Here is a 27339-nt window from a genome sequence, read left to right on the forward strand (position 1 = left end):
AAGAAGCTGAAGACCACTAACAGCAGCGAGAAGAGACAGAAAAGCCTTTCGTTATCATTCGATAAGCAGCTTGCAGCTCTTCCAGATAGAAAACACACCAGGGACACAAAAGAAGAGAATCCTAATACAAGGAGAGGTAGGAGGAGGATTTAGGATAAGGGCAGAAGTCGAAGGGACGACTCCCGTCGGAGGTGAGAGGCAGGCCAGGCTGAGCTGACTTTTCCACCAGAGGAGGAGTTGCAGTTGCCGGCCAGGGCAGGTCCCCGGTGCTGGCAGGGCTGGCCCTACTGCTTCTCCACCTCCATTCCTTTCTCCTCTTTTACTCCTCCTCCTCCTCTTCCCTCCAACCATCAGCCAAACTGCTGTGCAGTGATGGACTTACAAGCACAGCTTATGAGCAACAAAGCAAAGCTTACAAAGTCCTGACAAATGATCTTTTCTGCCTCCAGTGAAGGATACCCTAGAGGTGGAGCCTTCAGGACAAGGACGTCCACTGCTGCACAGACTTTCACCCTTCGGCTTCTTCTCAGTTTTTGTTGCACTCACTGGTTGAGTGCACTGAGAGACTGAAGGGACTTTTTTATACATCTTGTTTTTCTTTTATTTTGTGTTTGTAAACCGGAACAGTGGCAACGTTTTCAGTAGCACGGTGCAAGGACCAGCTCCACTCACCCAAGATGAGCCGCTGGCTGAAATGCACCTCCATGCACTTTGTATGTATTCACTGTTGGTCGTTTCTCTCGCCACTGGCTCCTCTTACAGTTGCTGTATGTTCTGAGCTTACTGACAGTGTAAAGGGTAAAAAAGTGTAATTACATGAATTTCACACTTACTGCTGGTGTTTTCATACTAGTTTTTGTTTCAGTCAAGCATGTTTATTTTTGATGCTTGCTATCCCACTTGCATGTTTTTCAGATGAGTGTGCGGTTCCCATGTTTTGTAGCTGTCACTCATGTAGGGGGAGGGGAAGGGGGGTTATTGGGGCTGCAGTACAGTACATTCTTGGCATGTTCTTAGACAAATCCATGTTCTAATTCATTTTTGTAGTAAAAGAATAAGAGGACAGTGTCTGTGAGCTGCTTTTTTCTCAGAGGATATTTATCACATTTGCACATGCTACACATATATTTGTTAGCCAAAAGAACTGGAAACCAAATGATCACTACTGGGGAAACCTTAGGCACTTTCCTTATAAGGGAGCTGGTATTCTTACGTGTTGAATCAGGCCTCGGCGGGTTCAGCTAAATACACATTTGGTCCAATAATTTGAAAAAGTGATTTGGAGCTGAACCATCCATTAACCTGTATGTTTTCTGTCATTGTCAGAACACAGACTGGAACAAGTATGATGATCGGCTGATGAAGGCAGTGGAACGTGGTGAAGTGGACAAAGCTTCTGCTGTTATCAGCAAGAAGGGTGTCATTCCCACCAAGCTCGATGTGGAGGGACGCTCTGCGTGAGTAATCAAACACATCAGAACTTGATCATGTTTGTTTAGAGGCACTGGTTCTATGCACAAATATTGATTCTATCGTCTATCACATTAAAGACCCATGTTTCCCAAATCTCAGACAGATGTTTCTTTATGATTACTTCTTTTCATCAGTGCCACATTTCCTTGCTTGACCAACAAAATACAGCTTTCCTCCAACTTTCCTGCAAATAACATACATTGCAGTTTCATGTTTTTATATAAAAAAAAATCCCCTTTTCTCTCCAGCTGACCTGAGGTCAGTGTGGGAGTTGTTATAAAGAATGTCTGTGGACACTGAAAACTTGACCAAATTGGTCAGAGGTTGTTTGTGTAGTCCCAGCAGGAAATAACTCCCCTCAAATTCAGATGAGATCCACCACGGTGTTCCCATGGTTCTCAATAAGCAATCCATTTATGGTCCAGCTGTAGATCGTCATCAGGATCAGTTGGCATCTCAAAGAACATGTTTTTTATATTTGAGCTTTTCATTTTAGCTGTTCATTTTTGGTCTCGCAAACACCAGATTTCTACCATGTACAGTGTTGTATTTAAATAAGTGATGGGAAACCTAAGAACATGTACACAAGACAATCTGAGGAACACATCTCATAACAGGTGGCTTTGGTAGATCTTGATTAAGAACCTGGGTTTCCTGGTTTTGGTCATGATGTCCCAGTCTTGGAAAACAATCCTGTAGGCTGTTATAAACAAATATTTAGGTTTTCACCTAAATGCAAATATATTCTGTCACTACGATTGAAAGACCTTTAAAGTTCAATATTAGACATAAAAGTTCGTTTTGGCAAAAGCTCGTTTGTCAGAATTAATGTACTGAGCATTTTCAGTGATGTTAAATTATCTTATAGCACCATTTCAAAAAGCACTGGTTTGTATAATAAACAGAGTATACACACACATCCTGATTAATACCAGTAATAGAATTAGTTTGATCTGGATCTGTGGCAGCCCGGCTGTTGAACCCAGACAGTGGTAGTCATCATTTAGGTGTTTAGACTGACCTGAACTATTCAGCTTTAAAATTATCTTACTGTAGTTCAGTATTTAGGAACAACGGCCATTCTTTTGCCAAAACACGAACCATAATCACAGCTCTGGAGGTCTGTATATAGTTCAGTGGGCCACACACAGACCACATGTGTCTTTGGCATTCTGTCCTTTGCAAAGGCTGGCATGGGAATGTTGAAGGAGGATTCCTTATAATCAGGAACCTCTGTAGGGAACTAATTACAAACTGTTAGCCCCTGAATATCATCTGGTGTGCCCTGGATTAGCCTCACCGTGTTCATCTAATGAATTCAGCTCTTACTGCTCCAGCTGAGTAAACAGTTTACATCTCTGCTGTGGTATTAGCTGGGTCCCGGTGAGGTAAGCCCACCCATACTCCCAACCCAGAATGGCATAATTGTGCCATTGTTATGTTTGATAAGGACAAGCAACGCAGCAGCCTGCTGTGTGGGACAGTTGCAGGTAGGTTTGATCCTTAAAGTATGTATTTCCCCCTTTGATGGGGGCAGTACATACCTAAATCATTGCAAGCAAGCTGTATTTTTGTGTTTGAGTAAGACCTTACCAACGGATGGCTATAAGGGTCAAAAATCCCTGGGAGAGCGACCCCCGCAAAATAACTAGCCCAACAGACTCCCTTTCGTCAGTGGCAATGAGTGAAGAGCTACATGTGTAAAACAACAATGTTTATGGAAAGTTTTGTAATTATTTGTTACAAATCAGTAAATGCATTTTGTCCTCATGGGCTCCAGTAGAAGGAAACATGGCGTCTAATATGGCATCGCCCAGAGACTTGGACCTGCTCCCGATTGTTAGACCCTATTTTTATAGTTGTATGTTACAAAGCCGCTAATATTTTTCAACAACTGGGCATCATTTAATTAATTTACAACATTTTGATCAATGTTTCCAGAGATTAACAGCTGACTTGTTAAAACAGAGTTTAGCTGATGTTGTGGTTATTAGCCAACAAATAATTTGTAAGCTTTACTTACCCTTTGGATTCATCAATAAAATTCGTAAATATGGAAATATTTACCGATTTATTACGTAATTAGGATATCCGTGGATATGCCTCGGGGCACCACCCCTTTTTACAGGGGAAAAATGAATCCAAACCTCTATCTCAATCTGTCTAAAGTTCGTAAAATTCTTTTAACGAGCAGCGGTCATATCCTATCCAACACAGACAAATTCACTTGAGACAAAACTTAATTGGCAATAACATTTATTAACCAATATAATCACCTCAGCTCCTTCAAAGCGCTAGCCAATCAATATCAACCAACTGATTTTGTCAAACAAACAACAAGCAATGAAACCATGGAATGTTAATGTGAAGTAACAATTTAATCAGACCGGTGGGGTGAGATGGTGATGTAATCAAGCAATGGTGAGGCTGCTTGATGATGTAATCAAGCAGAGATAGGCTGATTACCAAACTGGACGGAGTTTTGAAAACAAAATGGCGGATCTTTTGTTTGGCTGAACAAAGGATCGAACTGTGTGTGTGTGTGGAATTTAGCTTGTCTTCCCAAACACGCACAATCAGTGGGTGTCGGACCCTGATCAGACGCGTATTTGACGGTGTGAGCAAACGTTCACAGTAAACTTAATCAAAACACTTCAAATCGCTTCACAAAGATCAAGAAAAGAAAAACAACAGATCAGTCATAAAGGCAAATTACATATCTAAACAGTCTGTCAGCCTGGCCACAGCATAAACAAACTTAGATATTAAACAAAAGAAACGGAGCTTACTTCGAGATGGTCCGTTGGCACTTTTAGTACGGAAGAGAGAGACCGTCTGTTATTTTAAAGCAGTCACGTGGTCGACCGCTTGTTTTGGACTATTAGAGAAGCGGGAGAGAAAGAGAGAAAAAAAAAGAAAAAAAATCTTGAATGAACGAACACAAGGCGTCCCTCTGTGTCCGGGGCTGAGCAGATCAGATGGCGTTGGTCCGTTAATCTCAGCAGCTAGGCCTCACGCACACGCCGTCCGGAGCGGTAGGAGCAGAGGTGGGGGTCTCCTTAAACCAGGTTAACTGGACGGGAAGAGAGCGAGTTGCGCTCTGCGCCTCGGCTTTATAGACTCGTCCAGCGGGCGGTCTCTGTAGGGGCCGGTATCCACTGGGCCGGTCAGACTTGGCATCGCGTGATGACATCATCAAGCTGCTGCCAGCTGCAGAGGATCATGGGACATGGAGTCCCTGCTGGCGCTGATGTCAATATGCTTTATTGTCTACGCTTCAGGGCGTAGATGGCATAGTCCTTTGGAGAAAATACTGCGTAGTAATTTCCTCATGAGGGCAGGACCCCAACACTGAAAACAATGGAAATCATCTGAGACTTAATCTAGTTAATGCTAAATGATAGATGACCCGCTCTTGTTTAGCACATTTCTTAGTCAGACGACTCCAAAGAGCTTTACACTACATCAAATCATTCATGCATTCACTCACATTCACAAACACTGGTGGTGATGAGCTACAATGTAGCCACAGCTGACACTAACAGAGGTGAGGCTGCTGAATACAGGTGCCACAGATTCCTCCAACAACCCTCTGATTACCTGGCCACCCGCTCTACCTCCTGGGCTATTGTTGCCCTTATGCGTAAAAGTAGAGGAAGGAAGAAATGGTTCAGCAAATATATAAAAGGACAGTTCAGAGTCATTGCAGACATCGTATAGTGGCGCCGAAAGGCAACGCACTTTCATCATATATGTTCTGATTACGACAGCAACATAAATACTCTTCCTTCATTTGAAAATAGCTGCTAGATCCCGTAGACGGTCGACCTGTCCAAGGAACATGAGGAGGAAACTGCACCGCTGCTCTTTTTAATGCAAACACATTTGGAACGTTTTTGAGGAAGAAGCTAGAAATTCTTGTTCTGCATACATCCCTTCAGCCAACAAACAAACTGGGATTTATATTTTTACGCAGATGAAGAGACCATTTAACTTTTTAGTTGATGTCTTGTGTTTTTGGTTCATCCTCAGATCCTTTTCTCTTAGATCTTAAGTCTACAACATCTCTGGGTCTTATACTCACCATTCCTTATTTATCAGTCATAAAACAAGCTGTGCTCCAATTTAAGATTTTCATATGTTGGGCAGCATTTCTTTAGTTGTCCGATGGAAAATCCTTAGACTCCTGAGCTTGTCACTTGTGTCCACCCAACTTGATTTGCTCTGGTCTGCTTCCTGTGTGCTTCTTGCCTCTGTGAGGTCACGACCCTCCACTGCTCCTGCGAGGAGCAGCGTCTCCTTGCCATCAACACTGCTTTTAATATCCACGCCAGTGTTGAGGTGACAGCCTAGCTGTCTCCTTGGCAGATTCTTCGGGTTTAGTGTATAAACGGGCTCATGTGGCTCAAAGGGTGACAGGTCAGAATTAGTTTACACATCAGGGCTTTGCAGACCTCCAGGGCTGGCTGCAGCAATGCTCCTGTAGGTTGGGTCAAAGCAGTGCAAAAGAAATGTTTAAACATCACTGAGCATTTTGGGAAGAAGTGAGGAGTTTGTGCATTTTTCCATAAAATAAATGTCATAGTTTTGTGTTGAAATCAACTTTATTTTTAGTTTTCTCTCACCTGATATTTTCCTGCACCTAATTTAGATGGATGATGCCTTCACTGACAGTAACAACAGAGCACACACACTAAAATACAAGTTAATGTTTGTTTGTTTTCTTCAGTTTGCACATTTTTTCATGCTCACATTCATGACCCTGATGGAGAGGAAACATCATGTTATCCTGCTCCTCATTGAGGTTCCTTGTTAGCTGATCTAGCCGTCTGTGAGGAGCCAGCTGTCCTTTTCCAGTCCCACTCTTGTCCTGAAATTTCACCTCGTACTCTTTTCACCACATCTGTCCTTCACTAGCCTGTTTCAAATCTCTGCTGTCACTCTGTGCCACGTCCGTCCGGCACACAGATTGCTTAATGTGCTCGTTCATTTTATTTTCCAGGTTTCATTTGGCAGCATCACGAGGACAGCTTGACTGTCTTAATGTCATCCTGGGACACAATGTTGACATCACCGCTAGTGATGCTGCAGGTGAGTTTCCACTGGACAACAAAACCACATCCTGTTTGTTTTAGTTTTGTTGCACTGTGGTAAATCAGTCACAAGGTCTCTGTTCTAGAAACATTAAATCAAAGATTAGCTACTTATATGATGATGTTTTTAATGCTTTATAGTCACAGAAATCAAGTTTTGTGTTTTTAATTAAAACTAGAGAATAAAAAAATCTCTGTCACAAAAACCAAAACATAAATAATGCTAATATAACTACACACTGGCACAGAATGCTATAGTTACACATATTTAAACCCTTGAAAGACAATAAATGAATTTGAGTTTTTGCGCTTACATCTTCTAGGTAAAAATGCTCTTCACTTGGCTGCTAGGAACGGACATTCTCAGTGTGTGCAGAAGCTCCTGCAGGTAAAGTTTATAGAAAAGTGCTGTTTGCTTGTGGGAGAAAGCATGCTGCTCATCATTAATAATGTTTTTGTTTTCACACCGGGTGGCTTGTGTGTCGGCATGTTGCCCACACCAGTCTGCAGTCGGTCAAGGCGGTGGCCCTGCCCCCTTAAATAATTATTGCCAAACACCGCTGGCTGCTGAGCCCTCTACTTATCAGTCAACAGTGAGCCCTGTTGAGTCACCAAGCCCCTCGGGGTGGGGGTGGGGGGGAATGGATGATATGTGTTTACAATGAGGGGGCTTCCGCTTCCAATATTGTGCTCCTATAATTCCCCCCAGCCCCCAGCCTCCCCATCTCATATGGCAATGATCTAATGGAGGTTGTGGCCGCTGGCAGCAGACTATCTGTTGACAAGCTTGCCCTCCAAGCCCCTCCCCTCTCGTCCATTCTTAGTGCCGTCATCACACACATAAGCGCTCGGTGCCAACACTGACTGCCCCCTCTATCTGACTCAGTGAGCCCGAACGCGCTTGATATAGGACACCCCCCTCCCCCCATCCACCACCATCATGCTCATCCATCAGGTCCACGAGCCCCCCCAGCTATGTGATTTGAGTGTGCTGATAATTTTTGCCTCTTGTTGCTAGAGAGAGTTGGGGTTTTTTAGTGGGTGGGGCATAGCTGGCTGGCAACCTTACCCAGCAACATCAGGCCCCTGTTAGCATTGAGTCCTTAAGGCCCTCATCACCATCGCCGCTGGTGTCCAACCTGCTGAGTGGGACTGTAGAGATGTCACCAACATGTCAGCACAGCACCGTTCTGTCTGATGTGAACAGCCTGCTGTTGGCTCTCGGGTTGCCCTGCCAACTAGTGCTGGAAATAAGGGACGGTCACTATAACATTCTCTCCTGATGCTCAAGGATTAAACTTTACAAAATCACTACATGAGCTGTGGTTAACAGATCAGCTTCAGATAACCACAGAACATTGTTTTGCTTTTATTGTAACTGTTAAATGATTCAGACTGAAGCTCCATATCATCGGGGAATATAAAACTTCTGATTGTCTTTATGCTTTTTTTTTTTACTGGTAGCATAACTGTCCAGTTGGAAACGTGGACCTACAAGGACGGACCGCTCTACATGATGCTGGTGCGTGCTACAGATGACTCAGCTCTTATGTTAACATGACTTCACACTCCTGAAGCTGTCTGGACTGGCTCTGACTGCTGACTCAACCCCAGTCACTCTGTTCTAGCACAAACTTTACTCCACTCTACTCATGTAGAGACATGAGTGTATGAAAGGATGGAAAAAAAGCAGTTTGGTGATGCAATGGAACGTCATTCTTACTTCATGCCCCGTTTAAATTACTACTCTATTCCTGCTAATTTACTTAAATTATCTTTTAAAAAAATAAGATGATTATTGTTATTTGCATGCATTTTAATGTATGTTACATTTAAAATGAAGGGCTGACCCTGTTACACACAACAGCGTGAGGTGTGTGTGTGCGTGTGTGTGTGTGCGCTTCTCAGGAGGTAAAATAACCGCTCTTCTGATTTCTTCCCACAGTGTTAGCGGGCTGCTCCTCCAGTGTCAAGCTTCTTTGTGACAGTGGGGCTCCTGTGAATGCCAGTGACTTTGTAAGAAATGACAAACACACAATGTGGTAATACTCCGTTGGTCAAGACTTTATTTGTGATCAGTCATCATGGTACAAAAATTAAGTTGAAATGGAGTCAAGGGTCTTACTACATAGTAGCTGTGTCCTCTATTATCTGGATTACTTTAAACTAGTTCCATGTAGTGTAATCTGTCTGACAGGTTATTTTTTTCTGCAGGATGGCAGGACACCTCTCATCCTGGCTACCCAGATATGTCACCCTCAGATTTGCCAGCTGCTGCTAGAGCGAGGAGCCGATACTACTGTCAGAGACAAACAGAACAAGTGAGAGCCTTCTCTTCAGCAGGTGTTTGAGTTTGGGTCACCCTGATCCTGTTTCAATACGTCAGTTTTGATCAGTCACATTCGTGGTTAGATTTAAACAGTCAGATCACAAATAATGTTAATTCATTACTAAACTCTTTCAGATGTGTTTGCTGACGATCATGTTGCCGTTCATTAGTTTCTAACTCATTTTCAGCTACAACTGATTATTTAGACCTATTGATATTTTAAGATGATCCAAAACCTCACAAATAAATCTAAACAGAAAAGAGGGAAATCAACACTGTTTATTGCAGTATTTAATACTAAGGTCATTTCTACACACTCTCACTGTGTTTGACTCACTCAGGACTCCGCTGATGCTGGGCTGTGAGTTTGGCTGCAACGATTCAGTGGAGGTGTTGCTGAAGACAGGTGTTGATGTGAAAGCTGTCGACAATTTGGGCCACGACGCTTTTTACTATGCTCGCCTCAGCAATAAGCCAGAGCTCGTTGCGATGGTCAAAAGTTACTTGGAAAAGGCCACAAGAGGTATGGATGTGAGGGAGTACTGTATTTTTATCAACTATACACTCAGGTCCATAAATATTGGGGCATCGACACAATGCTAGCATTTTTGGCTCTATACACCACCACAATGGATATCAAATGAAACCAACAAGATGTGCTTTAACTGCAGACTGTCAGCTTTTATTTGAGGGTAATTACATCCAAATCAGGTGAACGGTGTAGGAATAATGGGCTAGACACACGGGAGGCGACAAACGACCGCGATCAGCGAAATTTGTCGCCGTTGCTTTTATTACCTGACACACGGGAGGCGATCCGCGGCAGCGGCCAGTGGCAAAGCCGTCTACGCGTTCTGTTCCATGGCGAAATTCAAACTTCCGTTGTTTTGTTTGGCTGTGTCAGGTTGGAGGGAATTAAGGTTATTTAAGCGGTTCAGAGATAAAAAAAAGTGGTAGATATGATGTTTCACAAGGTGCTGCTAGAGTTATGTGAAATCTTACTTCTGATTTTACTATATAAAACATAATAATAATCAACTTCTCCTTCATGTTTGCTCGGAGGTGTACGGAGCATCCTGTCCGTTCATTGGTCAGTGAATGAAACCTCCGTTGATTGGTCCTCGTCCCAGCGACAGCGATGAAAAGTTGAAAATGTTTCAACTTTCTGGGATCGCGTCGCTGGGTCGCCTGTGCACGACACGTGCACGAGCGGAAAATTTCACACGCACATTTTTCGCGTTTCGCTTGGTAGGAGGGAGACCCGCGATTATCGCTTTGTCGCGCATGTCTCATTGAAAATGAATGGAGGAGAGGCGATGTCGCCTCCCGTGTGTCGAGCCCATTACAGTTTGCATATGTGCCTCCCACTTGTTAAGGGACCAAAAGTAATGGGACAGAATAAGAACCATAAATCAAACTTATACATTTCAATACTTGGTTGCTAATCCTTTGCAGTCAATTACAGCCTGACGTCTGGAACAGATAGACATCACCAGGTGTTGGGTTTCATCCCTGGTGATGCTCTGCTAGGCCTCTACTGCAACAGTCTTCAGTTCCTGCTTGTTCCTGGGACATTTTCCCTTCAGTTTTGTCTTCAGCAAGTGAAATGCATGGTCAGTTGGATTCAGGTCAGGTGATTGACTTGGCCATTGCAAAACAGTCCACTTCTTTCCCTTCAAAATCTCTTTGGTTGCTTTTGCAGTATGCTTTGGGTCATTGTCCATCAGCACTGTGAAGCGCCGTCCAATGAGTTCTGAGGCATTTGGCTGAATATGAGCAGATAATATTGCCCGAAACACTTCAGAATTCATCGCGCTGCTTTTGTCAGCAGTCACATCATCAATAAATACAAGAGAACCAGTTCCACTGGCAGCCATACATACCCACGCCATGACACTTCCAGCACCATGCTTCACTGATGAGGTGGTATGCTTAGGATCATGAGCAGTTCCTTTCCGTCTCCATACTCTTCTCTTCCCATTACTCTGGTACAAGTTGATTTTGGTCTCATCTGTTCATAGGATGTTGTTCCAGAACTGTGAAGGCTTTTTAGATGTTGTGTGGCAAACTCTAATCTAGCCTTCCTGTTTTTGGGGCTCACCAATGGTTTACATCTTGTGGTGAACCCTCTGTATTCACACTGGTGGAGTCTTCTCTTGATTGTTGACTTTGACACAGATACACCTACCCCCTGGAGAGTGTTCTTGATCTGGCCAACTGTTGTGAAGGGTGTTTTCTTCATCGGGGAAAGGATTCTTCAGTTATCCACCGCAGTTGTTTTTCGTGGCCTTCCAGGTCTTTTGGTGTTGCTGAGCTCACTGGCATGTTCCTTCCTTTTGAGAACGTTCCAAACTGTTGTTTTCGCCACACCTAATGTTTTTGCTATCTCTCTGATAGGTTTTTTTTTTCAGCCTAATGATGGCTTGCTTCACTGATAGTGACAGCTCTTTGGATCTCATCTTGACAGTTGACAGCAACAGATTCCAAATGCAAATAGCACACTTGAAATGAGCTCTGGACCTTTTATCTGCTCCTTGTAATTGGGATAATGAGGGAATAACACACACCTGGCCATGGAACAGCTGAGAAGCCAATTGTCCCAATACTTTTGGTCCCTTAACAAGTGGGAGGCACATATGCAAACTGTTGTAATTCCTACACCGTTCACCTGATTAAGATGTAATTACCCTCAAATAAAAGCCGACAGTCTGCAGTTAAAGCACATCTTGTTCGTTTCATTTGATATCCATTGTGGTGGTTAGAATTGTGTCGATGTCCCAATATTTATAGACCTGACTATGTGGGACAAGGGACAGCAGTAGCTCAGGAAGTAGAGCCAGTAATCGGAAGGTTGCAGGTTTGATCCCAGCTCTGACCAGAGAATGCTGCTGTTGTGTCCTAGGGCAAGACACTTAACCCGTCCTTGCCTTCAGGTGGTGGCAAGCCTCTGTCAGTGTGCCCCAGGGCAGCTGTGGCTACATCGTAGCTCATCCCCACCAGCGTGTGAATGGATGAATGACTGATTGTATTGTGAAATGCCTTGGGGGGGTTGTAGAACCCTAAGAAGGTGCCATACAAATACAGGCCATTTACCATATGTGGATTATCTTCTTTTGTAGAATTTTATATATCTGAACCAACATATTGTTGCCAAATGCAAATTTTTGTATTTCAATTTTTTAATTATGAAAAAGAAAATCAAATCTTTATTTTTATGGATTCTAGACTTTTAAAAGTTTTTGTAAAACTTTTTTGTATAATTTTTGCATTGCATTATTTTTATGACTTTTATTCTTATTCAGAAATGTTCTCTGTACTTAAACATTTCTGTTTTACAGAAAAAGAGGCTGCAAAGGTGGACCATTGGAAGCGACAGGTAATCGCAGACACAGCTTTACTTTTTAACTAATCTACACCTGGAACTCCAATCTTTGTGTTGCTGCACTCATTTTTGGTTAAATTGCCTTAAATTCTAGTAAACTTTTATAATAATGAACAATTACCAAGTTTCCAATTGTACTACTTTTCTCTTCTGTGATTCAATTGATCAGTTGAGTGAGACTGCCATCTAGTGGTTACACATCAGAACGTTTGAAATGATTGAACTCTGGTTTTTATTACAAATATGTCCATTTTTCAGCTGTCAGTGGAGAGATCAAAGACAGCTGAGTCAAACAGAAAGGATCAAGTCATACAGGTGAGTTCTGCTCGTCTCTGGTTGACGATTTGTCTCAAACATCTGGGTCTCTGCTTGAATACAACATTCAAAGCCACAATAATTATAAAACATGTTTGTTTTGCTAACTCTTGCGTTATAAGAACGGTGGATGTATTGTGTTTTAGGAACTTGAAAGATCAAATGAGACTCTTCAGGAGAATCTTAGGAAACACCACCAGGAGCAGAAACTCCTGATGGAAAAATACAACCTGCTGCAGCAGCAACTCACACAGGCACGTTGGAGCTCACACACTTAAATCCGATGTTTTCTCAGAGTGCTTTGGCCCCATCCAAGTTTTAAATTAGTAAACATAGTAAGGTTAAATAAATTAAATACCGAATAAAACGTTAGTTTAGGAATGTGTAATTAATTTTCTGAACTTAGGACTCCTTTTGGAGGGGAGCGTGTTTTTATTACTGATCGGTAAAATATTGATTGAAGTACTCTTTCAGTGGGTGCTATATGCTGGTCAGGAATGGCTGCCAAGTACTTTTCACACAAATTAAATCAAACAGATATACGTGATATCTAATGAGTTTTACTGAATGTGAAATTATTTTTTATCTGCAGGAGAAAACAGCTGTGGGAGACGCTCTAAAAGAGGTACGGCACTACTTGCTTTAGTTGTAAGTGTGTCTGGTGTGTATCCTTAGACGTTTCCTTGAGTGAGTTTCAGCTTGTCCAATAATAAACTGCTGTGAGATGTTAAGCTGCAGCCTTTCATAACGTACAATAATAACTCAAATGTCATAGAAAATCTGCTTGGTCAGTTGACTGGTTCTTGGTGGACATCTTTGCTCCAGATGTTTCTACCGGGCTCTTTGGATGGCACCTTTTTGTCAACAGCTGTCACAAAAACATGAAGCGTTTCATCCTTTGCTGTGTTTTCTTTTGTTAGGTGTTTCACATTTTTATTCAGACTTCCTAAAAGTTGCTGCTTGACAAACTCGTGTATTTTCTTCTTCAGAAGGAGCAGTTGAAGGTGTTACTTAGTGCCAAAGAAAAAGAGGAAGGAGCTCGAGGATTAGAAACGGTCAAAGTCCAACATCGCAGTACCATGGTCAGTGATTTGCTGATGAAAAATTTGTTTAATAAGATTTTTTTAAATCCTGGCCAGCTGAGAAACATATAGCAGTTTCCCATCTGGGCCGGTACGGACTGGGCTGGGTGGCGTCGGTCCGGCCCCCGCACCGCTAGGGTTTGTTCACACACACACTTCTCAGGAACGGGGAAATCTCTGAGCATGTGGACGGGGCAAAAGAGGCACGGAAACGTCTGTGGTTTCCCCCTTAAACAAAGGCAGCCGTGAGTGGGTGTGTGTTCCTTACAGCAGTGAGAAAGAGAGACAGAGCGCTGCCGCAGCTTCGGTCACAGGCAACGTTTGTATGTTTCAGCATCCACAATAATAAGGAATCGCGCATGCGGGAAGCCCCCGCTGGTTGATTCAATCCCCCAATCGGAGGCTCCCCCTTAATGGTAGGCGTGTACTTAAGCCAACCAATCAGTCGTATTGGGTGTGTTGGCCCAGACCAAGCCTGAGGGGACCACATGAGGATAAGGGCCCAAAAATACGCCCGGTAGGATAGGGAAAAGTACCAGGCCACCCAGGTACGGAAACAATATATGCAATGCAGGGCAAGCCGAGCGGTACCAGATGTGCAACCTCTAAAAGTCCCTCCAGCTTGTTCTGGGTCTTCCTTTAGGTCTCCTCCTGGTTGGACTTATCCAGAAAACCTCACCAGGGAGGCGTCCAGGAGGCATCCTGACCAGATGCTCGAGCCACCTTAACTAGCTCCTCTCGATGTGTAGGAGCAGCAGGTCTACTCCGAGCACTTGCCGGGTGACCGAGCTTCTCACCCTATCTCTAAGAGCGAGCCCAGACATTTGCGGAGAGAACTAATTTCTTGTATCTTCGATCTCGTTCTTTTGGTCACTACCAAAAGCTCTTGACCATAGGTGAGGGTAGGAACGTAGATCAACCGGTAAATCGAGAGCTTTGCCTTCCGGCTCAGCTCTCTCTTCACCACGACAGATCGGTACAACGCCCACATCACTGCAGATGCAGCAATAATCCGCCCATCGATCTCGCACTCCGCCTTTCCCTCACTCGTGAATAAGACCCCGAGATACTTGAACTCCTCCACTTGGAGCAGGACCTCATCCCTGACCTGGAGAAGGCATTCTACCCCTTTTCCAACTCAAGTCCATGATCTCAGATTTACAGGAGCTGATTCTCATCCCAGCTGCATCACACTCAGTTGAGAACCACTCCAGCAAAAGCCTGAGATCACGTTCTGATGAAGCCACCAGGACCACATCATCCGCAAAAACAGAAACTCAATCCTTAGGCCACCAAAACGGATCCCCTCAACACCTTGACTGCGCCTAGAAATCCTGTCCATAAAGTTATGAATGCAGACCAAGCTCTGACCCTGGTCATATTGGCCCTTTGCACTGACGTCACCTAATCACGTGGGTCCACCATGGTGGACGGCAAAAGTATGTAAACAGTGAGCGACACGATTACTAAACAAAGGGAAATGTAGAGCCTGAAATTGTTTTTGCGATCAAAACAAAAACAAAACTCCTCCAGCATTCCTTCAACTAGTTCATGCCCAGTTCAGTTATCAGAAGAAGTAGTGCATCTAGCCGGGGCTCATAGAGAGAGCAGTATGTTAACTAGCTTACCAACGTTAGCTTGCGTTCTCTCTGCAGCTGTTCACCGATGTAAACATGTTGCTGACTTTGCCTAAATTCACCCCTCTGGATTTATAACATTATGTTATAAACAGCGTTTCACTTTACACCAAAGCTGATTTTTAAAAAGTCCGGATCCCTACCAGTTTCTGTTACTGGTGGTGTTACCGCGTTCAGCTGCTGCTCTCACACCGGAATGAGAAGATCTCTGAACGGCGACGCTCATATAAATAAATAACATAATGTTAATTGAGCGGGTTGTCGCACGGCGCGCTCCGCTCGCTCGATCAGCGACTGAGAGAGATAGAGAGAGGGAGATTGTCTGCTCACACAAGAGAGAGGATCGGAGGACGCTCCTCCAAACACGCATTATTATTTTCATAATTTCATTATTGTTTCTCCTGGAAGCGCTCAGTCAGACCGAGTGCTGTGATGTCTTGGGGAGGGAGCAGGGTGAGTGACGGCGGCTGCAGCGTAATCATCTGTCTCTTTTATTTAGGGACACAGAGAAGTTAAAAGGAGAGAGAAATAGAAGATAGAAGTTCTTGTTTCATGATGATAAACTGATGTTAAATTCAGCTTAAAGAGAAACTGGGAGGAAGCTTTGGTTATTTTAAGTTACAGGAGATCTTGTCTCCTATCTGCTCCTCCAGAGACAGCGTGGACATGAGGGTTACATGGTGAGGGTCACACAGGGCAGGGTAGTGTAGTCACACAGCCGAGCTGTTGGGGGACAGGTGTTGTCCTTCTTTATATTGCAAGCTTGTGTGTTATGTGCATTACAGCCAGCGATCCAAACAGCAGCCCCCCTCCGGCCCTCTTGCTTCTGGGTCATTTTTGTGTGTGGCCCTTGGACCATTATAATTGAGGACCCCTGCTCTAAGGTTTCACCGAACTCCCCTCACATCTGGCTTTTTGCCTCTGTGATCACCTGAGCTGCAATTTTCTTGGTGGATCAATAATAATAATAAGAATTATTATTATAATAATAATAAATGCAAAACATTATCATATTTTTTTTTATTAATAAGGACACCAAACTTCTTAAATAATGTGTATCTTATGTATTTACAGGGGGATTACTCAGGGCAGTCTGTCATCAAGGGTGAGCACCTTTTCATTTTTATTTTAATGTCATTTGTTTTTATTAGAAAATATCTCATTTCTAAATTTCATTGAGTCCTGCTTTATAATCGGTGCTTTTGTTTTTCAGGAAAAGAAAACATTTTAGTAAAACAAGCTCACAGTCTGGAATCTGACCAGGTACTTCGTTCATCGTTCGTTCGTGAATTCATTTATTTTTTTTTGTTTATTTATTTGTTATGATTTAAAAATAAATGAAATATAAATAATATTTGAGTCCAAATAGGTCCGCTAACCCAAGCACAGGTGGTACTGTTTAAAATCCCAACAGTATGATCGGATTCTGGTTATTTTTTAGTTCAAACCATAACTTCCAGAAGTCGATAATATTTTAATCAGTTAACCTAAAAAAGTGCTGCTCTTACTCTCAGAGTACTTATTTTAGTCTTGACCAGAGTTTTGTGGCTCTTTAACATTTTTGTTGGACGTGTAATTTAAAGAAACATCATGTATGTTTAGATTTTTGCTGTTTTCAGGCAATCCTACAGAAATCTTTCAGTATTAAACAAAACAGGAATATTTTCATGTAAAATGTCTGATTATTTCTAGTTTAACAAACTAATAATTTAGCTTTGTTTTGTGTCTTTCAATGTTTTTTTTTCCTTGCAGCTGCTCCAGAATGCCGTCGTGTCCAGACGCCTCCTAAGGAGTCCCACCAAAGCAGACGGGGATGTCTCTGGGGAGGTGGAGGCACTCCACTATGAACTCGAAGTTGTCAAGAGAAGGCAGCAGGCAGCAGAAGAAGACACGGCCCGGCTTCAGGCCGCACTAACCCGCAAAACCCGCGAGTGCCAGGAGCTGGTGGAAAGCCGAGACAGCATCCAGAAGCAGGCCGACCGTCAGGTTCAAGAGCTGGAGGACGCCCTGGGAGACGTCCAGAAGAGGATGCTGGACTCTGAGTGTAAAGTCAAACAGCTGCAGGCTCATGTGGTCGCTGTGAAGGAGCACCTAGACGGCCAGGCTTCTGAGGAAGTGCGTGTACAGCTTCTGGATGTGAAGTCCAAATATGAAGGTGCGTCAGCCGAAGTGGGCCGCGTTCGGAACCGCCTCAAACAGAGCGAGAAGGCGTTGGAGGAGTACAAGAGTAGCGAGAGCCAGCTGGCAGCAGAGAACGAACGGCTGAACCAGGAGCTGGAAGCTCTCACTGCTGAACGAGACGTGTTCGCTCAAGCTCTCGTCAAGATGGAGGCCCAGGTGAAGGAATCCCAGACCAAACAAGTCAACACGGTATCAGCTGAGAAGTTCGACAACATGAAGAACCTGCTGACCAACGCAGTCGATGAGAAGGAACGGCAGCTCGCCGAGTTGAGGGAAGACTACGACCGTGTGCTGGAGGAGGTAGCAGATCTCCATCGGAAACTCGACAGCCCGTCAGTCCCATCGGGGGCTGTGTCTGCAGATGAGCACTCAAGGATCGTGGCTGCTCTGGAAGAACAAAACACCTCTCTGAAAAGGAAGCTGATGGATGTGACCACCAAGAGCCAGGATCTGATTCAAGATCTGGAGGAGAGTGAAGATGAGAGGGATGTGCTGCGCGAGCAGCTGGACGAGCTCAACAGCAGGATGGAGAAGGATTACATACCTATGAAACATCACGAGGAGATGCGGAAGAACATGGTGACGGCTTTAGAGGAGCTAGAGGACAAACTGGTGGAAGCCAGTGAACGTTATGGAAAGGCAGAAGCACAAGTCCAGCAGATCCAGACTGAGAGGACCACATTACTGGAGACTATCAACAATTTCAAAGACACCAGTAAGACACATCAGAGAGAGGTGGACACACTGAAGACCCAGAACACAGAACTGACAAAGACGCTTGATCTTCTACAGAAGAGATGTGAAGACGGAGATAAAGAACGTGAGCAGCTTATGGTGCAGAACCAGAGTCTGAGACAGAGTGTGAAGGAGCAGTTTGTTCCCAAACAGCAGCACGAGCAGGTGAAGGTGGAGCTGAGCTCCACCATAGAACGTATGAAGGCAGAGATGGTGAAGATGGAAACCAGGGAAAAAGAAAGTAGCGAGGAGCTGAAGAACGTGAGAGAAGAAAAGGGGAAGTTGAAAGAGCAGCTGGAGAAGGTGATGTTGGAGATGAAAACGGAGTTTCTAAGTGTGGGACAGCACAGATCGGTCACAGACAGGCTAAACGCTGCCGTGGTTGAGGCGGAGAACCGAGCCAATGAAGCTTCAGCGATGCACGCGCTGGCCCTGGAGGAAACAGCGAAGCTCGCTCTAGAGCTGGAGGCCCAGAAGAAAGAACTCGATACCATCCAGGAGGCCATCCAGTCCAAGTTTGTTCCTCTGACAGCTGCTAAGGAGAAGGAAACGTCTCACAGTGTCCAAGTGAAGGAGCTGACAGAGAAGCTGTTGGAGATGGAAGAAAAGTATAACAAAGAGAGGTGTGCCATGGAGAGCTTCAGACAGCAGAAAGAGAAACTTCAGGCTGATGTGGAGTCTGTTCAGCAGAAGCTGGACTCTGTTCTGGTCACCAGTGAGAAACACAATAAAGTGGAGGAAGAGTTTAAGTCTAAATATGATGTTCTGACCCAGAAGATGGTCAGCTTAGAACAAGAACTCCAGCAGGTGACGCTTCAGAAAACTGGACTGGAAGAGGAGAATGCTCTCCATAAGACTCAGATCCAAAGTCTGCAGGAACGTCTGAAATCAGAGCTGACCAGGATAGCAACTTACGACTCCGAGCTGAAAACGCTCCATGACATCATGCAGCAGGCTCAGGCCGACTGCAAGAAAGCTAGGGAGGCTCAGCAGGAGGAGGCCCAGAGAGCCTGTGTCCTCCAGAGCGAGCTTCAGGAGCTCAACAAGGATCGGTCTTCTCTCCTGCAACAACACACCAAGACCAAAGACGCCCTGGAGGCAGAGGTCGCCAAACTTCAGATGTCTCTCCGTGAAGAGGAGGAGAACAGTGCTCAGAGGGCCGAGGACGTGTTCGCTCTGCAGTCCGAGCTGCTTCAGGCCACACAAGCTCTGGAGGAGATCCGCCACAAGGAAGACCAAATGAACCGTCTGAACAAGGAGAAGCAGCAGCAGCTGGAGGAGGAGGCCACCAGCCTGAGCAGCAAACTACAGTGCTTAGCCCAGGAGTGTGAGGAGGCCCATCTGGAGGCACGGCGAGCCAGAGAGGGCGAGGAAAGAGCCAGGGCCGAGGTGGATGCCGTCCAGGAGAAGGGAAGGGCCGTGGAGAGGGAGATCAGGGAGCTAAAGGAGAGGTACGATGAGTCGCTCAGCACCATCTGTGATCTGCAGAAGAGGGTTCAGATGTCCGCTCAGCAGACTGAAGCCAAAGACAAAAAGGTACAAAATCCTGTAGCCGTATAATCTACTGGATTAGATTTAGATTGAGATTTCCTCTAAATCTACATAAATGTTGTGCTTCAGATCACAGAGCTGCTGACAGACGTGGAGCGGCTGAAGCAGGCGCTGAACGGTCTGTCTCAGCTGGCTTACACCAGCAACACCAACAAGAGGCACCTGCAGCAGATCGATGCTCTCCAAGCCCAGATCAAGAGCCTACAGCAGCAGCTGGCTGTGAGTGAGGTTCTGTCCTGTCCTTGGATTATAATCTGATTATGGGAGGGTTTAAATTGAACTTTTGAGGATTATTTTGGTCATAAATATATTGTGATTGTTTTATTGATGAGTGGAGGTGAAGCCAAGGCTGAATTCAAAGCTGTACTCTGAAGTTATCATCTTGTCTCCCTGTTCAGGATGCTGAGAGGCAGCACCGAGACGTGGTTTCAATCTACCGAACTCATCTACTGAGTGCAGCACAGGTGAGCTCTTCTGTCTCATCTCTGTTGTAAGAGGTTACCTACGTCTGAAACGTTCTTTTATTTTCAAACCTAAACCAGAATCTACAATTTTTGGGCGTATTATTATCAATTGTTTGTATTTCAGGTTGCCTGATTCTCTTGTAGTCCTAATATTATTGAGCTCTACTATTTCAGGCTCTCTGTTGGTTTTTCAGAGGTTTGGACTTAGGCTGTTTTCATTTATCTTTAGCCTGATTTGGTACCTAAAGACTTGTGACCTGTGAGTCATTCAGGATCGAGCTTTGTGTCAGACAACCTAACATCTGACTTTCAGACGTCCGTCCTCAGTAGAAATCTTATTTAAGGGCCTGCTGCCCCTAACGTTCCTCATGTTTCACACTCACAGTAGGATGAGGACTGAGCAGAAAAGTGACACCCAAAGACCCACAGAAAGCCTGAAAACAAAATGATCAATGTGGCTTTAAAAGAACCCCTACTTCACACCGGAAGTATCAGCAGAACAGTTTACTCGTGACTTTTACTGTGGTCCAGTACACACCGGCAGAGTCTTGGCCGCGGAACGACTTCCTCGCTGTGCTCCTTGCTTAACTTGCGAGATCCCAAAATCCCTCCATTAAGCCAAAATGAAGGAAATCCTGTTTGATATCGCTGTTTGATGTTGTTCCTCTCCAATGCCAGGAATAAAGCCATGAAAAACACACCACCACACTTCAGGAATGATGCTGGGAGTAAATAAGCCGTTAGGTCACATGTTTTGACAGGGCAGCAGTAGCTCAGGAGGTGGAGCGGGTTGCCTCATGATCGGAGGGTCATGGGTTTGACTCCAGCTCCACCACAGTATTCTGCTGTTGTGTCCTTGGGCAAGACACTTCACCCAACTTGCCTGTGTTGGTGGTGGTCAAAGGGGCCAACGGCGCCAAATGGCAGCCTCGCCTCTGTCAGACCGCCCCAGGGCGGCTGTGGCTACAAAGTAGCTTACCATCACTAGCAGTGTGTGAATGTGAGCGTGCATGAAAGCATCTTTAAAAAGAGCTATATAAGTTTGATGTCTTATTATTATTATTTGACATATTCTAGATATGAAATCACATCGCTGCAATAGTCTTTATTTTTCAAAGTGCCAAAGTTTTTAAACAGAAACAGTATGTGACTTCCTGTCTAGCCCCATGTTAACTGCAGAAATTGACGTGTCCCAGAAGAGGCTTCTGGCAAAAAGGGAACCCCATCATATTTTTAGCGGCGCGACCTCCTGCTTCTGGGACACGCCAAAAAATGTCGGTATCGTGGCCGGTTTGAATCACCCCCATAGACTATAATGGATTCTATTTGAAGCAGCGACGTTCCGCTGCCGTTCCGCACCGCTGGTGCTTCCAGTGTGAAGTAGGGGTAAAAAAGTCCTGCAGCTAGTGGAAAATCAGGTTTTCAGCTTTGTCGCTGCGCCATAGGTGCTGTTAGAAACCCTTTTGATTTGTTCAGAGATAGTAGTTCTCTAAAGTTTATGTTGAATCACAGCAGCTCATTTCTGTTCTCTTACCCAAGGGTCACATGGATGCAGACGTCCAGGCCGCCTTGCTACAAATCATCCGCATGAGACAGGAGTTCCTGTGTTAGAGCTGCAAACACACCTGCTGTCACGTCCCCCGCCCCTCTGAAGTACCATCCATCTGGCCCCTGAGACTGCCCTGCGTGTGTGTGTGTGTGTGTGTGTGTGTGTGTGTGTGTGTGTGTGTGTGTGTGTGTGTGTGTGTGTGTGTGTGTGTGAGAGAGAGAGAGAGAGAACACATTTCTGAAATCCTTTTTTTAGCATTACTTTGAGTCTGATATCTGCAGCTTCGTATAAAGGAGCTTCATCAAACTCCAAACACTGAAAATATTTTCATTCAATAACAGTTTGTGTGAATGATCTGTTTTTGACAGCCTCTTCAGTAATGTGATTGTCATCTGAAGTGTGTGTTTCTGCTGTGAGTGACTCGTCCTGCTCAGCTAAACCAAACTGGACACGAACACAAAGACCACTTTTCACATTCCCACCCGACAGGCACCGTCCATCCACAATGTTTTCACATTGAACTGCAAAGCTGCTGAAAGTGAGAGGACAGGTTCATATTTTACCAACGAGGCTGTAGGGGTTAGAGAACCTTTAATTACTCCTCTGTTATAATCCGGCAGGGTTAGAAAAAATAGGTTATTTCTACAGATTAAAGATGTTGGGATTTTATAAGCATTTACACTGCTGTCGTTCTTCTGGTTTATGGTTGCTGACATACTGTTGAATGGATATTTGGAGCAGAAACTAGCAGAAGAGCTAGCTCTCTGTAGCAATTTTATTCATTTTCTGACAGAATACGTGTAATTCAAAATGAACGGTGGTGTAGAAGTTTTCAAATGTCAGAAATAATGTCAGATATTAATATTTAAACAATATTTTTGTAAGTATTTCCTCCAAAGAGCTTGGAGACATTGGCAGAAAAACATAGTTGGACGTTTAGTTTTCTCACATTTGTATAAACGAGAAAAACTAATTTTACTTTGAACTTTTCCCTTTTGTGTTTCCTTGCTGGGCTGCAGGGGAACGTGGGAATGTGCTGTAACTAGAATTGCTGTGAAATCACTAAAACTTGAGTTTGTTTTAGCTGTAGGATTAATATTTGTTCTATCAGTCACTATAAAAATAGAATGAAGAATAAAAATATCACTTCAAATATGAATCTGTCCTTTAACCCTGTCCATGCCAGGTAAACTGAGTCTGACTAGTTTAGTGGCCCGCTGTTGCCCTCTGGAGGTCCAAACACGTCCTGAGGTCGAGCTAACACTTTTGTACCTGCCATCTTTGAAGATGGCCGACAGTTGCAGGTAGTTTTGTCGTTGATTTCCCTCTCAGTCAGAGTACATGCAGGGTTTGAGGTAGTTGTTTCCTAAAGTTTGCAGTGAAACATTGTCTTTTTAATCAGAGTGCCCTCTAGTGGTGAGACTTGGCTGGCCAAGTGAATAGAAACGTGAACCATTGCAGCTCAGGGGTTGTCACTTGTCTTGGGAGCTGTCAAAACTACATCATTTTAATTTAAAGAATAAGATCCGGCATACTAAACTAACTAGTGAATTGTTTGGTCTGATTTCCGTATCTGCTGACAACCTCATTAAAATGGGAGTGGCTGTGAACTTGGCGGCTTTCTGCGTGTGTTCTCCTGAGCTGCTCTGTGTGACTCCTGAGGGTGTAGTGCTGTAGTTGTGATTGTGGAGCGAGTCTCTTGTGCCTTTACACTGATATATTTTTCATAGATTGTACTTTAACTAGTAACAACAGTGTGACAAATCTGATGTTCAGCAGGTCTGGAAGTAGAGCAGCACCAAGCGTGCTCAGAGTAACGTTTACCAGAGGATGACTCTTGTTAGGACCTAAAGAGGTGCGTTTATTGCTGTAGATATACTGTCCTCTTGATCATTAGTTGTCTGAAACACTCCCATCACAGCTAACGCTCTTTTCAGCTCCAAAAGCTTAGATTTCCATTTCCATTCTCTTGGATTTTATTCCAATATATCTGAATAATTAATGTTTTCATTCAAACATTAAAAGACCAGAAACTGACTCTGTTTAGATCTCTATAAAGATCTGTTCTGTTTAACCGGCGTGTTAAAACTGGAAGTTTTCTTTGGTAACAATATTTGTCGATCAGTCATTCAAACCCATTAAAGTGCCTAACATAGAAAACTACAATGTTGTTGGTGTCTTTTTTTAGCATCGGCCTCTAAAGGGATGAATGAGACTCTGAGGTGTTAGACTGGAGGATCTCCTCACCTGTTTTGCGTTTGATATTAGCTAACCGTCATGTCTAGATTACAAAATTTAGATTTATTTTTCTATATTTACATTTAACTCTACAAATGTAGATTGAACTTACTGATTGTAAATGGCTAAATATTTTTAAGGTTGTTTAAATATGAATGTGATGAAATACAGCAGTTTTATGCATTTGTACTGTTGTTACAAGGAAAGAACTGATTTAACAGATTTGTTTCCTGTCTGCTAGCTTTTTTTGAGAAAAGATTAAAGGCTCGTTAGCTTGTCCAATCCTCAACATTTATTAAAACATAAAATAATTTAGGGTTGTGAGCTGTGATTGCGGGCTTTTACACACACACACACACACACACACACACACTGTTCTGCTCATGTGTTTTTACTTTAAGTCCAATCAGCCCAGGAATGAGAGCGAGTAGCTCTCTGGCACACACAGCGCTCTTTTATCTTAAATCCTGAGCCTGTTCTGATTTGTCTGTTTCTCTTCTTGACTTCAGCAGATTTATTTTTTCATTAAACCTTTTTTTTTTCTTTTTTCCAGCGAGTGCTGAGAGCAGAGGTCAGAGCTGGATCACTTATCTCTCCTCAGAATTACCCCAATGCACACTCTACACGGGGGAATTTCTCATTTAAAACACAACGTGGTTAAATAATGCCTTTGAAAACAATCAGTAAATGTCTAAAGCTGAAAATAAAGGAGATTGAGAGCTAATCCATCTGCTCGGACCTGAACACGCCCTTTAATTGATACAAGGCTCGTCCTGAGTTGGGTTCAAGTCGCAGACCTCCTTCCTCCGTTTTATTATTCTCTTTCTTTTGCGGTCTGCTCTGAATAAGCTGTTCTCAGCAATTATGGCAAATACATTTCAGTCTGTTAGCAGAAATCTCTTTAATCTTATTTCCAGCCTCCTAATCAGTCCCATACATCCACTTGTGGCTGTTGGGTTAACCATTGTAAACCTTTTTTTTTTTCCTAACCACAAAAAAAATTTGTCGTCCTGCGAAGGATCAGACGGTGTTAGTGTTGGAATGGGCCCCAGCCGTCCGCTGCACTTCTGCTGAGTGGCCGGGCGGGTGGTTATACACACATCAAACACACGCCCACGGATTTCCTCGCTGCCGTCTGAGCTGTCACGGACGTTTATCTCACGCAGCAGTCTTCCCCCTCGCTGGATGCTCATCCCTGGAGCACCCTGAGGACGCTCGGAGACCTTTCTGCACATCAGAGCTGTGACAACAGCTATGCATGTTGATTTCTCCTTTAGAAGTTGTGAGGTTGTTTCGTTCCCACTTTGAGCCACATTAAATAAAAACATTTGTTGTTAAATCATGCAGGTTTTCCTCCTGGTGGCGTGCGGTACTAGCAGGAGCTTTGAGTTTTTAGAATGGAGCAGAGCTTCAGCATCTGATGACCTCTCCATGTTCCAGGTGGTTTTCATTTCCAGACTTTCAGTCTTCCATCACTTGAAGCAGTTTAGAGTTTCAGCTGCTTATCTGAACCCACTAAAGCCTTCATACAAGGTTACTTATATGAAAAGTTTGCTCCAAGGTCAGAAAACACTTTGATCCAATGTTTACATAATAGCTTTTTTCCTGAAAATCCACCTGTGTCTGACGTTCTGAGTTTATTTTCTGGTGAATTGCCTACATTTGTTTGGAAGTACACTAAATGTTGTGAAGGTCCGATAATGTGCTAACCTTCCTTCCTGCTTGACCTCCCGGGTCAGGTCGGTCAAGAGTCCTGGGCCGTTTTTGTCTCGCTTGTGTAATTGCAAACTATTTCCCTGTCACTAAAAGGCTATTACTCAGGCCTGCCTGTGAGGCTGCACTGAGGGCAGCATACACGAGGCCAAGGGGCCCTGTTGTGTGTGTGTGTGTTTTTTTTTCATTAGTCCCCTGAGGAACAGGACTCCTCTTGGCCCTGTGCCGAGACAAGCAGGGCCTCTTTAATGTTTCTGCAGAGCTCCAGAGCACTTTGTTGCCTCTATAAAGTTCATTTATGGGATAATAAGGCTCTGGAGGACACATGGTGCTGATTTGAGCGGAATGGTTTCAGCATGGCTCACATTCCCAATCCGAGGCTCTCCCGCCTGTTATCTGTCTCTCCGTCTGATTTTCATCTCATTCCTGTTTCTTTCTCCACTTCTCACCTTTCTCCTGCTCTTTACCTTACATCCTCCTGTACTTGTCATTTGCCGTCATTTAATATTCCCGTCTCTTAACACTTTGGCAGTGTAAAGGCGCAATCCTGGGCTGACCTGGGATTTGCACACCTTGGAATAAGTAGCAGTGAGGGGGAGGAAGCCCTCTCATTTCCCAAGATTTATTCCAGGGCTTTGAGTGGTATATGAGGGAAGAGAGGCGATCAGAGGAATGAAAACCAACAAACCCCAACCGCTGGCAGGAGGATCCAGCTCTACATGCCAAGACAACACCAGAACCAAGAGTTTGGGACTTTTGCTAAACCCAAAGTGTGGAAGTGAGCGTATGGGATACATGTGCTCGATGGATGGGTTAATACACCAAGAGAGATTAGAACCAGGCCCGACCTCTGTTTCCTTTTATCCCAGTTATTACGGACGGGGTTTATGTGAGTGTTGGCCGTCTTTGGGACACGGTCCACCCCTGCACGCTGAACAGTCTGATCCCAGTTCAGTGTTTTTCTTTGTCCCTCATTAGTAGCTGGTTTACCACTAATGCTTAGCGTATCTGCTCAGCTTTTCTTCCTCCCGTCATTGGCCTAGCCAGAAACAGATGGGCCCAAACCACCGCATAGCCTTCTCCACTACCATTTCCATCTTTCCCACCACTTCTCCAATAATCTCTTGCTCTGAAACGGAAAATCTCTCTGGTTCTGCATGTCTGCTTGTGGTAAAACACAAGAGACAGTGAATGTGGTTTAATAGGATAAGCCTTTTGGGGGTTGCTTGGTGCTCAGAAACCCGATTCTGTCTGCTTTGGTCATATCAGAGACGCAGGTTTAGGCCTGAGGGTGTTTTTGAGCTCGTTGGAGAGCCAGGAAATGCCACGCTTGAGTCCATGTGGAGGACTGGATGAAAACCTGCAGCCAGTACAGATTATATTTAGAGAAACCACTTTGTTTTCAGTAGTATTGTGGAACAGATTACAAATTAACCAGCTGGTCTGATGCAAAATCTATGAAAATCATCTTTGTTTTAGTTTAGTTTCGAATAGGTAGAAATGTTAATTATGCAAAGCTTACCATTTGCCTCTTTTTGTGCTGCCATGTGGGTCTCTCAGGAACTGCACTGGAGAGGTTTTTCTCTCTGTGTTCTTT

General features: G+C 44.1%; 1 protein-coding gene across 4 annotated transcripts in view; it reads left to right on the forward strand.

The window, feature by feature from the left end:
- Positions 1-21973, forward strand: part of uacab (uveal autoantigen with coiled-coil domains and ankyrin repeats b) — a 106742-nt gene extending 84769 nt beyond the window's left edge. Inside the window, exons 1-19 of one of the 4 annotated variants that reach the window (XM_015940550.3) lie at positions 449-713; positions 1327-1457; positions 6476-6564; positions 6890-6954; positions 8031-8088; positions 8512-8582; positions 8781-8887; positions 9237-9418; positions 12234-12271; positions 12536-12592; positions 12739-12846; positions 13185-13217; positions 13582-13674; positions 16386-16416; positions 16525-16574; positions 17064-19763; positions 19848-20006; positions 20177-20242; positions 21782-21973. In XM_015940550.3, coding sequence (XP_015796036.3) covers positions 678-713; positions 1327-1457; positions 6476-6564; positions 6890-6954; positions 8031-8088; positions 8512-8582; positions 8781-8887; positions 9237-9418; positions 12234-12271; positions 12536-12592; positions 12739-12846; positions 13185-13217; positions 13582-13674; positions 16386-16416; positions 16525-16574; positions 17064-19763; positions 19848-20006; positions 20177-20242; positions 21782-21853 — 4146 coding nt within the window. In that variant the 5' untranslated portion in view covers positions 449-677 and the 3' untranslated portion in view covers positions 21854-21973. Of the gene's footprint in view, positions 1-448; positions 714-1326; positions 1458-6475; positions 6565-6889; positions 6955-8030; positions 8089-8511; positions 8583-8780; positions 8888-9236; positions 9419-12233; positions 12272-12535; positions 12593-12738; positions 12847-13184; positions 13218-13581; positions 13675-16385; positions 16417-16524; positions 16575-17063; positions 19764-19847; positions 20007-20176; positions 20243-21781 lie in introns of those variants that run through there. The other 3 variants (XM_054732299.2, XM_054732300.2, XM_054732301.2) reach the window with 3 other exon arrangements.
- Positions 21974-27339: the final 5366 nt, after the last annotated feature.

The sequence above is a fragment of the Nothobranchius furzeri genome, chromosome 9 (assembly GCF_043380555.1).
Source record: "Nothobranchius furzeri strain GRZ-AD chromosome 9, NfurGRZ-RIMD1, whole genome shotgun sequence".
Taxonomy (NCBI): Eukaryota; Metazoa; Chordata; class Actinopteri; order Cyprinodontiformes; family Nothobranchiidae; genus Nothobranchius; species Nothobranchius furzeri.